General features: G+C 41.7%; 1 protein-coding gene across 1 annotated transcript in view; it reads left to right on the plus strand.

The window, feature by feature from the left end:
• Positions 1-14378, plus strand: part of TNIK (TRAF2 and NCK interacting kinase) — a 410793-nt gene that overhangs the window by 235036 nt on the left and 161379 nt on the right. The window contains exon 3 of the mRNA XM_060011144.1: positions 7258-7314. Coding sequence (XP_059867127.1) covers positions 7258-7314 — 57 coding nt within the window. The remainder of the gene's footprint in view (positions 1-7257; positions 7315-14378) is intronic.

Below are 14378 nucleotides of genomic sequence, written 5' to 3' on the forward strand. Positions count from 1 at the left end.
GTCTTGACTGCTGCTGTTGTCCATTTACCAAAAAAAAAAAAAAAATGGGTAGAATATAAAAAGACTCTTATCTTCTGCAGCCTGAGGGTAGAAAAAGCTGAGGACCAGATCCAGGCATTAATTATTAGGGTAAAGCAAAAGTTCAATCCTCAATTCAAGCGTGATTGGGAAGGAATGATCTCTGAAACTTGGAATGGAGACGTCCAAGTTGATGCGCTTAAAAGCTTGAAACCTCTCATCCCTGGAATCCTCTGCATCTACAGAAGTGATGTTCCCATCCTTTTTTTTTCTTTTGGTCATGCCGTGAGGCATGCAGGATCTTAGTTCCCTGACCAGGAATTGAACCTGTGCCCCCTGCATTGGGAGCACAGAGTCTTAACCACTGGACCACCAGGGAAGTCCCGATGTTCCCATCTTGATTGAAGATACTGCACAGACCTTGGAATTTAACCTGATCTCCCTCATGATTTTCACACATTGCATTCAGCTGATCAATCACTGTAGCTTTCCACTGTCTTTCGCTAGTAGTCTCAGCAAAAGCCATCTGATTCTACCTTTTTAAACTACTGTTTCCTCAGGACATCGCAAAAGTCTGAAATATTGGACTCACCAGTGTGTTCCCTGGCACCTGTATCCTACTTCAGTTCCCCACTAGTGAACGTGTTGACAGTGACACTGCTACAGCATGCCAGGGGCTATCAGTGAGCCACCTGCCACCAGTGATGGGAGTCTTATTGACAGCTACTCTGAGAGCCTGTCTCCTCAGGCCATTCCTGGTACCAATTGTCTTAGATGGAGTTTCCCCTGGAACAGATCCTGAGATAATTTATATGTACGAATTTTACTGGGGAGTGTAGGATCTACACCTCTGAAGAAAGTAGCATTGTGCAGAGGAAGAAGTTTAACTGTAATACAGTCCCAACAAAGACCTCACCCATCCCAAGGAGAGGTCAGGAGCTAAGTGGGCTCTTCAGAATTGCCCAACTCTAAGACTAAAGGCCTGAGCCTTTATACTTCTGTATCAACCAGAAATTGGATTTGGCTGTCTCCAGGATGGAACATGACCTTGGGCTGAGGGCAATTCCCAGAAAGGGCCTTGGTTGAGACCTCTCAGATACTTCAGTCTTGAAAGGAGAATCGGGTGGTACTCTGCAGTATCAATGATAGATAGGTGATTGATGTAACCGTAACAGTTGATCCGTGAAACAACAGCTGCCATTATTACATGTTCTACACTGTGATTTTTTTTTCTATTTCATTTGATTTATTTTCATGGTTCTTATGGTGCACATTTTGAAAATCACAATATTGGATTACGATCAGTAGGATAGTGTAGGATGCTGTGAAAACACACAGGTAAGGGCATTTGCTTGCAATCAGGAAATTGAAGAACTCTTCCTCAATAAAGGTGAGATCAAATCTAAGCTAAGCACGAAGAGCTAGAAACACTCTACCTGTGTGAGTCCTTGGATAAGGAGGAATGGAGACGGTGGGTGGAGTGTCTGCATTTTCCAGAACCCTGGTTTGCTCATGTGCTCCGCTGGGAACAGATGTATTTCGGTGACCTAGAAATGAAAGGACTCTCTCTTCCAGACTTGCCTCAAGCTAGCAGTTCTAAAGCCATCTCGCTGTTCCTTAGAAAATAACAGCAATAGCAGAGCCCAGGCTTGCATGGCTATTTCAGACAAAACCATTGTTTTTCTCTTGTACTTATTTTAGGGAGTAGGTGAAGGGGCAACATAGTCTCTTGGTATCTGTGGTGAAGTGGGGGTCAGGGCTGGGTATTGGTTCCGGGACCCCACTTGGATACCAAAATCTGTGGATGCTCAAGTCCTTTATATAAAATAGCATAGTTATTTGCATATAAGCTATACACATTCTCCCATATAGTTTAAATCATCTCTAGATTACTTATAATACCTCATACAATGTAAATGCTATGTAAATAGCTGCTGGCATGCAAAGGATTTGCTTTTTGGAACTTTCCAGAATTTTTTTCCCTGAGTATTTTCTGTCTGAGTTGGGTTGAATGTATGAATGTGGAACCTGTGGATACAGAGGGCTAAAGGTACTATAATCCTTGAAGGTACTATAATCCTGAAATGTGAGGTAGAAGAAAAAAAAGAAGGGGAACAGAGTGTGTGTGTAAATCTGTCTAAGCACTGGAATGGAGTGCGCCCGCCTGTTGTCCAACCCCAGCTCATGTGCCTGATGCACAGTGAGACCAAACAGATCAAAATGTCAAGAGTTCGAGCAGAGAAGGGTTTACTGCAGGGGCCCAACAAGGAGAATGGGTGGTTCGTGTTCAAAAGACCCAAACTCCCCGATGGCTTTCAGGCAAGTGTTTGTAAAGACAGTGTTAGAGGAGAGGGTCATAGGATATGTGACCAGCTTGTGGACCTTCTTCTGATGAGTTCCTGGTGAGGTTACAGGGTGGTGTTTCTGAAACTTAACCTTCTGGTTCCAACCAGTCTGGGGTCTGCATGCTTGTGGTCAGCATGTAGTCACCATCCTCCACTTGGGTGGGGGTCTTCGTTTCCAGAGAACTACTCAAAGGTATGCATCAGATTATTATCTATCCTCCTTTGGGAGGAACTAGGTGTCCCATGACTCTATTGTCCTCATCATTAACTTCTTGACCCTGCTCTTTGGAACTCAGGGAAGGCCTGGGAGGACAAAGCCTTTTTCTACAAACAAGAAACGGGAGACACAAAGGGGATTTTGTACCCAGGAGGGCCCCACAGGGTCCTGCTTAGTTTCAATCCCCTCTTTTCTTTGATACTCCTCAGTCTTGAGGGGAACAGGTGTAAAACTAGAAAGGGAATAAAGTTTTGGATAGAGAGCTTAATCATAACCTCGGCAGAGGAACTCTGGTTTAGCGACACTCAACTTCACGCCAGCCGAGTGACCCCACAGCCTCTGCTTTCCCTGGTTTGGTTTGACGGGTTTTTTTCTTCCTTTCTTTCAGAGGGCCTTTTTATGCTTGAAGTCATGATTGAGGCTTTGGGTCCCACTGGAATACCAATTTTGTTTTTCTAGATTTAGTCTGTTATTTTTGTTATTGTTGGTTATTTCAGTAGAAAACAAAATCTTACTTCATTCTTTTATTAAGAAATGACTCAGCAATTGCAATGTGATGGGACATTTTTCCATAATTTTCGTGGATAAAAAATTTTAACACTTTGTCTCCTTTAAAGTTTCTTTTCCCCCAGAATTTCATTTTTACTCCTTGGTTGACTATGTAGTTTAGATTCAAACTAGGGTCTATGATTATGTTTTTCATTTCTCTTTAAGTAGAAATAAGTTAAAATTAGGAGTAGTATTGAATTTTCACCTCAAAATTCTCTTGTAATAATAACATCCTCCCCATTGCCCTCAAATTTAAAAAAAAAATTAAATCCTACATGAAACAGAGATGAATGGTTCATGTTTAATTCAAGTTAAGTGAAGTATGAAAAGGTTTGTTGAAAAAAATTGTTTAAATTTTAGTGATAAGAATTTCTAATTCATGGGCGATTGGGATTGACATGTATACACTGATGTGTATAAAATTGATGACTAATAAGAACCTGCTATATAAAAATATAAATAAAATAAAATAAAATAAGAATTTCTAATTCAGGAGCTGGAAGGTAGAACTGGAACAGGTGAGAAAGTGTCCTGGGTTTAGGTCCCCATTAGTTGTGAGATATTGGCCTCATCTCTAAAAGAAGGATTAGATTAGGCACCTTAGGGGCTACTCCTACTCAATTTATTTGTGACTTTATGAAGTTGTCGCTTTAAACACTGTCTGGACAATGATATGCCTCGGGTTTCTAGTGATCTTTAGGTCAGCTGATTCCTAGCCATTCCCTCCAAGTCTGCCTTCATCTGGATCCTAATTTGGTTTGGCATTCTCTAGTGACGGAAAAGGCAACTCACGCTGGGCAGCCTCCTTTGCGGCTCCCCTATCGAAGGTTGACAGCTCAGCAGCCTTCCTGTTCCAGAGCACAGGACGCCTTTGCTTGGGACTGAGCTGAGGCTGCTAATTGTTCCACCTCCAGGATCTCATTTAAGCCCAAACTGCCATCCCAAAGGTGTATTATTCAGTCATCTGTCAGACCCATCGAGAATGGTTATTTCAGCTTGGAAGGGAAATTTAAAATGGAGAAGTAGGTTGTTTTCTTTTCTAGTGTTATGTTATAAGCAGTTGCTAAAACAAAAACAAAAACGACCCTGTGTCTTAAGTTCAAAAACGTCATAGCTATTTAATTTATTTATTTCAAACCAAGAGCTGCTCAGTGCCCAATGCCATTTACATGTGAAATGTAAAGCGGATTGTATCCTGTCCATTCCCTCCCTGGCTGCTGATGGAAAGAACTAGGTGTTGACATGTCCTTGTAACAAATTATTCGCTCGAAGAAGATTCCGTGTCACTTAAGGAGTTAAAAATAGAGTGTAACATTTCTCAAACTGTGTTGGCTGAGGTGACTTCAGGAGCTCCCCGGGGCAGTTAGGAGGCTGTTCAAACCCCTGCTTGAACAAGGAGGTTGGATGCCTTTCAAGATTTTTGGTGGGAAAAGGTTCTGCTGCAAATGGAACCAGAGGGGAAGCACAGGAGAGAGGGAAGGAGACCAGCGAGGTGGTGGTGGGGGGATTAATGGTCCTTTGGGCTCAGTGCTGTAGTAGAAACATGGAATGTTCGTTACTAGCACAGAGGCCAGGGGTGAATCTACAAAGTCAGTAAGCTTACTGGGGAGCTGGGAGTGAAGGGCATTCCAGGCCAAGAAAACACACCATCAGGGAGACAAGAAAACACACCATCAGGGAAACAAGAAACAATGCAATACCTTTAGAGAATGCAGTTGAGTGTCGGGGACCACAGCATAAGAGCAGGTGGGAGCCCACCAAGGTGGCGTGGCAGACAGGGGGTCAGTTCTTAGAGGTCCCTGCAAGACATACCCAGGCGTTCCCCTTTCCTGGCTGCATGGTACCATTAAAAGAATTTCAAGGTGAATCAGCTGTGTGACATCAGCCAGACCCTCTGTATTTGTCTGCAGTCCCCTACACTCCTTTAGTGCTTTAGTAGAGAAATAACCATTGTTTAAGGTATGATTTGTGGCCCTTACTTTAAAGACTTTCTATTCTCGAAGAGAAGCTAATGACTCCTTTGTTAAGGTCACCATTACAGCATCGCAGACTTAACTGGGACCTGGACAACCCTGGAGGTCATTCAATGTCTTATCAACAGAGGGCACTGTTGCTACTTCACCTTTGTGGGAGGTTGACCCAGGCTCTGCAGGAAGTTAGTATTGCTGGCCCCTGGGTACTAAGTGACAGTAATACTACTCTCCCCACTCAGTCATTGTGAAAACTAAATTTCCAACTACTTTTCCTAAATTTCCTTGGGGTGGAAAGGGGGGGTGTTAACAGTGACACCTACTCCCCCCCACCTCCGACCACTGAGCCCAGGCTCCCCACGTTTTGCAGATGAGGAAACCAGGGTCCAGATGGGTTACATAACTTGCTCCCAGTGAACCAGCTGGTCCTGGGCAGAACCAGGCGTCTGGAATTCCGGTCCAGGGCTCTTGGTGTGGTAATGCTTCAGCCCCCTCCCTCAATTTCTTGAAAGTTGAAGTACGCCTGTGACCCTATTAGGTTACTGATTTAATGTCTTCTTCTTTGTGCTCTTTTCTGAGTGAGGAGGAAAGGGAGGGAGCAGAATGGAGGTTGAAAGGTGAAGGAAGCACTATTAGAATCAGGTAGGTCCATACACAAAGCTGAGATATATGAGAAGGAAAGGGGCAGGCAGCACCAAAGCTATCTCCTCCAGCTTCAGGTGGACATGACTGCACTACCTGCTGTTGTCGTTCATCCATAAACATGCCACCCCATCGACGGGCTAGGCACCCACTATTCCAGCCACTGGAAATACAATGATGAGACACAGTCCCTTCCTTCATGAAACATATAACTTAAGAGGAAGACAACACTTAAAATTAATCACAAGACAGGACTATAAATAATTATAGCCAGCATCTGCTGACAGCTCTTCTGTGCCAGGTACTGTCAAGCACTCTATATACATTATCTCATTCAATCCTCCTTGCAATACTATGAGTTAGGTACTATCATTATTTCCATTTTTCAGACATGGAAACTGAGGCCTAGAAAGTTAAGGGATTTGCCTAAGGTCGTGCAGCTGGGATTTGAATCCAGCTGATCTTGGAAGGTATATTATACTGCATAATAGCAATGGTAGGTAAAATGTATTGTAGAAGCCACATAGAAAATGCATTTAGAAGTAATGGATAGGGCTTCCCTGGTGGCGCAGTGGTTGAGAGTCCGCCTGCCGATGCAGGGGACACGGGTTCGTGCCCCGGTTCGGGAAGATCCCACATGCCGCGGAGCGGCTGGGCCCGTGAGCCATGGCCGCTGAGCCTAAGCGTCCGGAGCCTGTGCTCCGCAGCGGGAGAGGCCACAGCAGTGAGAGGCCCGCGTACCGCGAAAAAAAAAAAGAAGTAATGGATATTGACCATCTTTACTACTGTCTGAGAGTCAGATGTAGACTTTATGTTTCTCAAGGAGCAAGTGCAGAGAAAGCTCCTCTTTGGGATTGCCCCCTCACCACACCCTGTTCTCTTTCAGTTCCTTGTGGTTGCTGCTTCACCGTGGTTGCAAAGACCAGGGATACCTCCTCTGGGGAAGCAATTCCTTATGCTCAATACTGTCTCTTTGATCACAAATTCGGATTGATTGCTATCTGTTTTGTTTTAGGCCCCCTTTTAAGATGAAGATAAATTAATAGTCTGAAGTGAAGAGAAGCAGAATCATATCCATTTGAGACTGTTACAAGATATTTTACTAATCGAGGAAACTAAAGTTTCTGCACATACCAAGTGTTTTCCAGCCGAGGAGATGCTTATGTCTCCTCCACCCAGATCTAGCTCCCCTTCCATGTAAATCCCCCTCTCACTCAACCCCTTATCTGACACCTTGAAGAGGAGGTAAACCAAATTATTCGACATTGTCTCTGATTTACCTTGACAACCACTGTGAAAACAAACCCAACAGACCAAGTGATGGAGATGTTTTACAAAATAAACATTAAATAGAGATTGATCTTCAAAGCATTTAAGATTTCTGTGTGTCTGTCTGTCTGTCTGTCTTCCCCATTGGCACTCTGTAACATTGATTTATGTAATTGTTCTTTACAGTTGAAATCTAACGCTAATATTACTCATCAGAACTGAATTATTTTTAAAATTTTTTTTACAGGGTCGTCATGTCAAAACGGGCCAACTTGCAGCCATCAAGGTTATGGATGTCACAGGGGTAATGTATCATTATCTTGCCGTCTCAAACTTATATATGTGTCATAGAGAAGTTAGTGATAGAGAAAAATCACTTTTTGGAAATAGAATTTTTTTAGACATCCAAGACCTTTCCCCACTTGTGCTTAACATAAACATTAAGAGTATTCAGCAGCTGACCGAGATGACCATGGGTAAATCACTCTAATTAAATTAGATGCCTACACACTGCCTTATGTAGTCAGAGTGAAGAACATGTGTGCCAATAATTTACATAAACACAGCCAAGGACATTTGCAGATGAAGACAGAACAAGGATTTGAAGGTATTAAGAGAATAATACTGAGATTACACAGAAGAGGTGGGTCTTAACAGTTTTCCCCAAAGTCCACCTAACACTGGAGTAGACAAGAGTTTGGATAACTCTAAAATCCTAGTAGGATGTGTAACATGGATATTTTCCTCCCCAAAATGTTATAGACCAAATAATCACAATAACTACAAATACTTATTATTATAGAGCGACACTGAAACAAAATTTCTGGCCTGGATGATCAAAAGCAATCTAAGGAATAGACTTTATTTTAAATACAATCTTATGCTTTCAATCCTTTTTGCTAGGTCTATTTAAAATATTTTAATGCCTTTTCTAGAGTACAGAGCAAAAATCAGACTTGAAAGGACTTATTGGAAATCAAAAGCATGTTAATGATTTTCGATTGTCCCCAGGGATTTTTCTAAGATGTGTCAGCTGTACACAAAAGCTAAAAGACCAAAGTCTTCCGTTTGGCCCAGAAGTGGATTATTTAATGTAAAGAGATGTAGAATGAATGGGTCACACAAAGGTATCAAGAACCAGTATACAAATAAGAAAAACACGCAGTATGTCCGTAGGTCAGATTTCGGTCCGTACCTTCTCTGGTCCAGTTTGCTACCTTTGATAAGTATACATTATATGCTACACTATTAACCATGATACTAATCTCACTAATTTTCATTTATACCACACATTGTACTGTCTTCCTTTCCTTACTTATCTGAATTCCTTTTTAAGTTCTATGCATTTTAAAAATTATATGCATTTTTAACAAGAAAAAATTTTGTTCCCATATGTTTAGAAGAACTTAGATAAAGTAATCCTTCCTTTTATTTGTCCTAAATGCATTATTCAAATTTCAGAGCTTGCAAACCAGTTCAAATATTTCATCCCAATTAGTTTATTAATTCACCTGGCCTTTGAGTAAGAAAATACATGTAGATTATATTAATAAGGTTTACGTTCTGCCACTTGCAAGAGAAAACTCAAAATAACAGAGGCTTAAGTATGATGGAAGTGTTATGCTCTCTCATGTTAAAGGAGTCTAGGGGCGACAGTCCAGGGATGTGTAACAGCAATGTGATAGAGTAGGTGGGTGTTTTTATCTTTCTGCTCCATTGTTCTGACACATGGCTTCCACACTTAAGGTCAGTTCTCTGATTTAAGGTAACTGTTGGATTTCCATTGATCACATCCTTTGGCAGGCAAAAAAAAGGCAGTGCGGGGAGTGCGGGGGAGGGGCTGGGAGCAGAGGGTACAGAAGACAGCCCCTTCCAGCGAAATTTTTTCTACTCGCATACGTTTCTCTTTACTTCTGCAGTCATTGGCTACCTAGCTGCAAGGAAGCTGGGAAATGTGGTCTTTCATTCTACCAACCTGTCCAGTTAATTTGGGTTCTATTATTAGTCAGGAATGAAGAGGGGATGGATACTTGTATTGTTAATTAGCAGGGTCTGACACAAAAATCAAGATCAGATACTATCAGTCTCTACACAGAAACCCATTAGAAATGTGTAAATCTTTTACAAAGCTCCCAGCACAAAACAAATCAGAATTTATTTTGCAATTCTGCTAACGTCATACTACTGTATTTTCCTTGAATTGAATAGGATCTCCACATAATGTGATGCACTTGGCAGTTGAACAACTAATGGATGTGGATGGAGCCCAAGACATTAATTCTGTAAAGTTCTGTTGTGTGGGTCTGCAGACTGCAGTTGAGTTCCATTGACGTCATTAATCTCAGTGTACAAAGCTGTATATTGATGCACAAAGTATGACTTGAGAGCATTGAGTATCACTTTTTCTGGTTCTGTTTGTGAGATTTTAAATTGTTCAAAGAATCATTTACTATTTCTAGACCACCTTGCTTGGAATCAAAAAAGTTACACAGCAATTTATCCCAGAGTATGTATTTTCAGTTTAAGCAGTGTCAGTTAGCCTCTCTAAACTGGGTTTCACAAGGCAACTGAGACCTACAGAAAATGATTGAGTCTATTTTCTCAATTCTCCCCAGCATGGTACAGAGCTAGCACCATTTTCAATGCATAGGAGAGTCAATCCATTGCTTACAATGGATGCTTTATAGTATTTAGGCTTAATTCTCTCGGGGGAACCTCTGTTGAAAGGGCTGGATAGTTCCTTGATTTAGGCACATCATTGGCCATTATGTAACCACTGACCCCTGACAAAGGCAAACATGGCTACACATCAGGAAATGGTTTTCTTATTTCCCATGGTGTATGATCCAGCATCAAATGACTTTTGTATCACCCCCTTACACATCACAGTCAACATAAAATTTCCTTTGTGAAACTCATGTGGTGTCCTCAGAAAACAATCTATTTCATTTTGTCATGTTGTCTTTTGTGTATTATGGAACGCTGCAAAAGCTTCTTACCAATTATCATAATTGTGCTCATTATAGCTGCTCTGAGATGAATTCTCAAAGGTCATCTTTGTTAATTGTTTGCAGTGATCTACTGTGAAGTTACTACAGTTTATCGTAATGAATTTGATAAAACTATAAGCTTGAAATCAATTTTTAAATTATTGTTTTCTTTCTATACCATTTCCTTTTTTAGAAGAAAATAACCATAGAGAAAACTGGATATAATGCTTATGTTCTTCTGTTTTACAGCTGAGACACTTCCAAATTTGCTAATATTTGCTTCAGCATTAGGGCTTAAACTCAGACTCAGTCTTTGAAGTTCTTTTAGTTTCTGAAATAATTATGAGAATTTCTGCATTTTGTCGCTTTCTGGGGATTTCTTCCCAGCTGGATGTGTGTACTTTAATCATCTAAACAAAATTGGGCCCTCTCAGGTAGTGTTCCTCAAGGTGGACAGCCAGCATTTACGGACTGTCTGCACCCCTTGGGGGTGTTCATCAGAAAGGCAGATTCCTGGGCTTGCTGCAGAATTTCTGGGTGGAAGAACCTGCCTTTTCTCCAAGCTCCTCAAGGAGCTTCACGCACACCAAAGTCAGAGGAACACTTTTCTAGGGATTCGTATTTACTGCTTTCTGGCTACCAAGTGTGAAGAGACCATGATTCTTTGATAATCCTGCAAATAATACCCATCTTCATTTGAACCAAAATTCCTGATGTAAACTAGTCCCTTTACAATGATACCTTGAAGCCCATGTAGGACTTAATAAGATAATAACTTACTGTCATAGGCTTTCTCATCTTTACAGTGACTGGTTGTGATCATTACTCAGGACACTTTGGGTTGTAGTACCGAAGCCCCGCTCAGACTAGATGAAGCTGAAAACAGAATTTATTGTCTTGTGTATATTTTTGAAAAAAAAGAAAAAGCTCAGCAAGATCTAGGAAGTCACATGACTGATTAGGAATTTTGTATCTCTCCATCTCTGGGCTCTGCTTTCTTTCTACCAGCAGCTCCAGGCTCATGTTCTAATGACTTCATTACCCTTAGTCCCAGCAAGAGTGCCAGTGTGGACATCAGTGGCCCAGCTTGGGTCACCTCACTATCCGACAACCAAACCCTGTTTCTCTCCAGCCACATCTGGGTTGGGTGCCTGGCCCTGGAACCTACCACAGGGACAGAGAGTTGGAAAGGATTCCTCAAATAAAAAACTAAGAACTGTTAAAGGAAAGGGTAGGATAGATGCTGGGCAGGGAAAAACAGGAGAATTCAGTGTATTACTGTAAGATCAAATCATTTTAGTAGATGTATTTAAAACAGACTTAGTCCTTAAGTAAAGTGCCTCTGTAGTTACATTTTTTATATTTCAGCCTGAAATAATAATAATGGTAGGTAACATTGATGGAGTGATTATTATGTGCCAGAACTCTTTACAATACTTTCTGTATATTGATTCACTGAATGCCCTTAACAACCACCAGACTCCATTATTAGTTCCATTATAGAGATGAGTAAACCACGCATACTAAGTATCTTGCTGAATGTAACATGTAAATGGTGGAGTGAATATTTCGACCTGAGTATTTTAACTCTACTCTTTAAGTCCACTCTGTTTCTCACACTGCCATAGGTCTTCATTTAACATAGAAGGATATTTAGTGTTTAATTTAATATTTATTTGATAAACATTTACTAAACACCTACTTTATGACAGACACTTGAAATTCAAAAATGACAAAGTGGTTCTTTGCCTGAAGGGGAGCTGACAATAATACAACCTTGCTCTAAATATTTGTAAGTAAAGCTAATCCATTTTATAATAAAGTCGTACAAGTCATAAATAATGTTACATATAAAGTTTGATGTGACAGTGAGGGGTAGTAATTAAGCCCAGGAGGAAAATCAGATGAGAACGTTCCTGGCCAAGAAAACCATCTGTGCCAAGGCATGGAGGCTGAGAGAGGTGGAACATGTTATGGAAACTATCACATAGTTTAGTTTTAGTATAAAAAATGTGCTGAGGAGAGAGTGATACAAGGGGAATCTGGACAAGTTAGGGTCAGGTCATGAGCAAATTGAATGCTGTGGCAAGGATATTATAAGGTTTTCAAACTTTTAAATTTTCCCAGTAGAACCCTGAGAGCAAAGAGTCTTAAGCAAAAACCCATTAGATAGAAAAGATACAAGGCGGGTTGTTTTTTTACAAGGGGCGGGAGGCTGTCAGTCCTGGCCCCGTCCTCACACCACTGCTAGAGCCAGGGTGGAAGCCGGAAGTTAAATAGCAAAGTAACAGGATGGGATTTGCCTACTAGAAGGATCCATCTTAAGCCCTGCTTGATTGAGTTTCTATTTCTGTCTCACTTACTGAATTCCTGTAGGTGAAGCTTTCAGCCAGTCTCCATCCCTCTTTGACGAGTAAGGAAGCAGCCTTCTCCCAGTAGTTTCTGGTAGAGTGCTTTGCCCAGAGTTAACGGGCTCATGGAATGTTTGCTGAAATTGGACCAAAGGAAAAAAAAATCTTTTTATCTTCGGTTACTGGGAGAAATCAGGGGACTTGCTGCTCCATGCACATTTGATGCCTCCTTCCCAAAGGGAGGGCAATTCAGTGGAATGATTGGTAGCATAGAAGGTAATATTAGTAACAGTAATAACAACAACAACAACAGTCAGAGACAAAAATAAAGATGGCTATCATTGATTGCTTAATGTGCCAAGCATTGTTCTTAGTACTTAATACAATATACACGAACTCATTTAACCCTTGAAACAATTCCCATTAGAGGAGCAGTGCTAACAATATCCATTTTACAAATGAGGAATTAATTGAAAGCAAAAAATCCTGAATAACTTGCCCAAGCACCACAGACGGTAAATGGCAGAGTTGAAATTCGAATCCAGCCAGTCAGGGTGTGCCCACCTTCCCCACGGCCCTGTTATAAGAATGAGAGACAGGAGTTGGGAGTTGGGGGGCATCACCAGAGCATGGCCATCAGATTCAGATAGAGCTGGGTTCACACCCAGTCCTCTCCTTACTGCCCTTGGGCAAATTTTTTAAGTTTTCTGAATCTCATTTTTCTTATCTGTTAGATGGGAATACAAACATTGCAAACTTTTTTGAGACTAAAATTATATAATGTCTAGTGCTTGGTACATAACAGTTCCTCACTAAATATTAGTCCTGGTAAGAGACAGTGAATGCCTGCATGGGGCAGGCAATAGGAATGAGGAGAGGATGTTATAATGTGCATTGGACCTCTGTAGCTGGGGATGGTAGCCTGTGCTATGAACCACATGCCGTACATGCCATATGTGTGTTAGTTCATCGTCAATATATGTAAATAGTTTGACTCAGCCCTGTCTTCCTTACCTCAGTTACAATGTTATTAGTCTTACCCTGAACAACAGGTAACTGTCAAAATGACTTAGTGTAGAGCAAGATCCAGGAGAGAAAGTGGGGCTGGACTCCAGAAGCTGAAGACTGAAATCACAATAATTCATTTATTCATTCACTTAAGAATGAATGAATGTGCTATGCTCTGGGGTGATAGCGGTGAATAAGACAGACACAGGCGCTATCTTCTGGAATCTTACATTCCAGTGCCAGTGAAAGACATTTCACAAACAGTTGAACAGTTATTTGACAGTTCTGATTAACTTTCAAGGACTGTACAGAGAGTATTAAGGGAGAATTTAAGAAGGAAACTGACCTATCTAGGTGGCCAGTACGTTCGTTTCCTGATTAAGTAACAACTACATGAGATCAGAGGATGGGTAGATATTGGTGAGGTTGGTAGGGCCCGAGCGGGGCATTCCCAGCTGTGGAAGCTTGACTCTCAGCAAAGCCTGGGAATCCCCACCCCAGGCTCTTCCGCTGCAGAGACCCTTCCAGTACACCTCTTTGGGACTTTTCAAGTAGATAAAGTTAGCAGAAGGACCGGTCAGATAAAGCACATGATGAGAACTTTTTTTTTTTTTTTCTGCGATACGCTGGCCTCTCACCGTTGTGGCCTCTCCCGTTGTGGAGCACAGGCTCCGGACGTGCAGACTCAGCGGCCATGGCTCACGGGCCTAGCCGCTCCGCGGCATGTGGGATCTTCCCAGACCGGGGCACGAACCCGCGTCCCCTGCATCGGCAGGCGGACTCTCAACCACTGCGCCACCAGGGAAGCCCTGAGAACTTCTAACAGAGAAAAGATAAACAGATTTTTTTTTTGTCTCCATAATACCCTCCACCTTTGGGGCTATTTCCAGTGTCTCAATTCTGTGTGTTGTACAGCACGTAGAACTTGGAAAGCTTCTAAGTTCTAAAAATGGACACGCTGAGCTGCTTACTCCATGCACACTTCAGCATTTCTCCTCACGTACTGATTACGCCCCTTT

Source organism: Delphinus delphis, chromosome 4 (assembly GCF_949987515.2).
Source record: "Delphinus delphis chromosome 4, mDelDel1.2, whole genome shotgun sequence".
In the NCBI taxonomy this organism is placed as follows: Eukaryota; Metazoa; Chordata; class Mammalia; order Artiodactyla; family Delphinidae; genus Delphinus; species Delphinus delphis.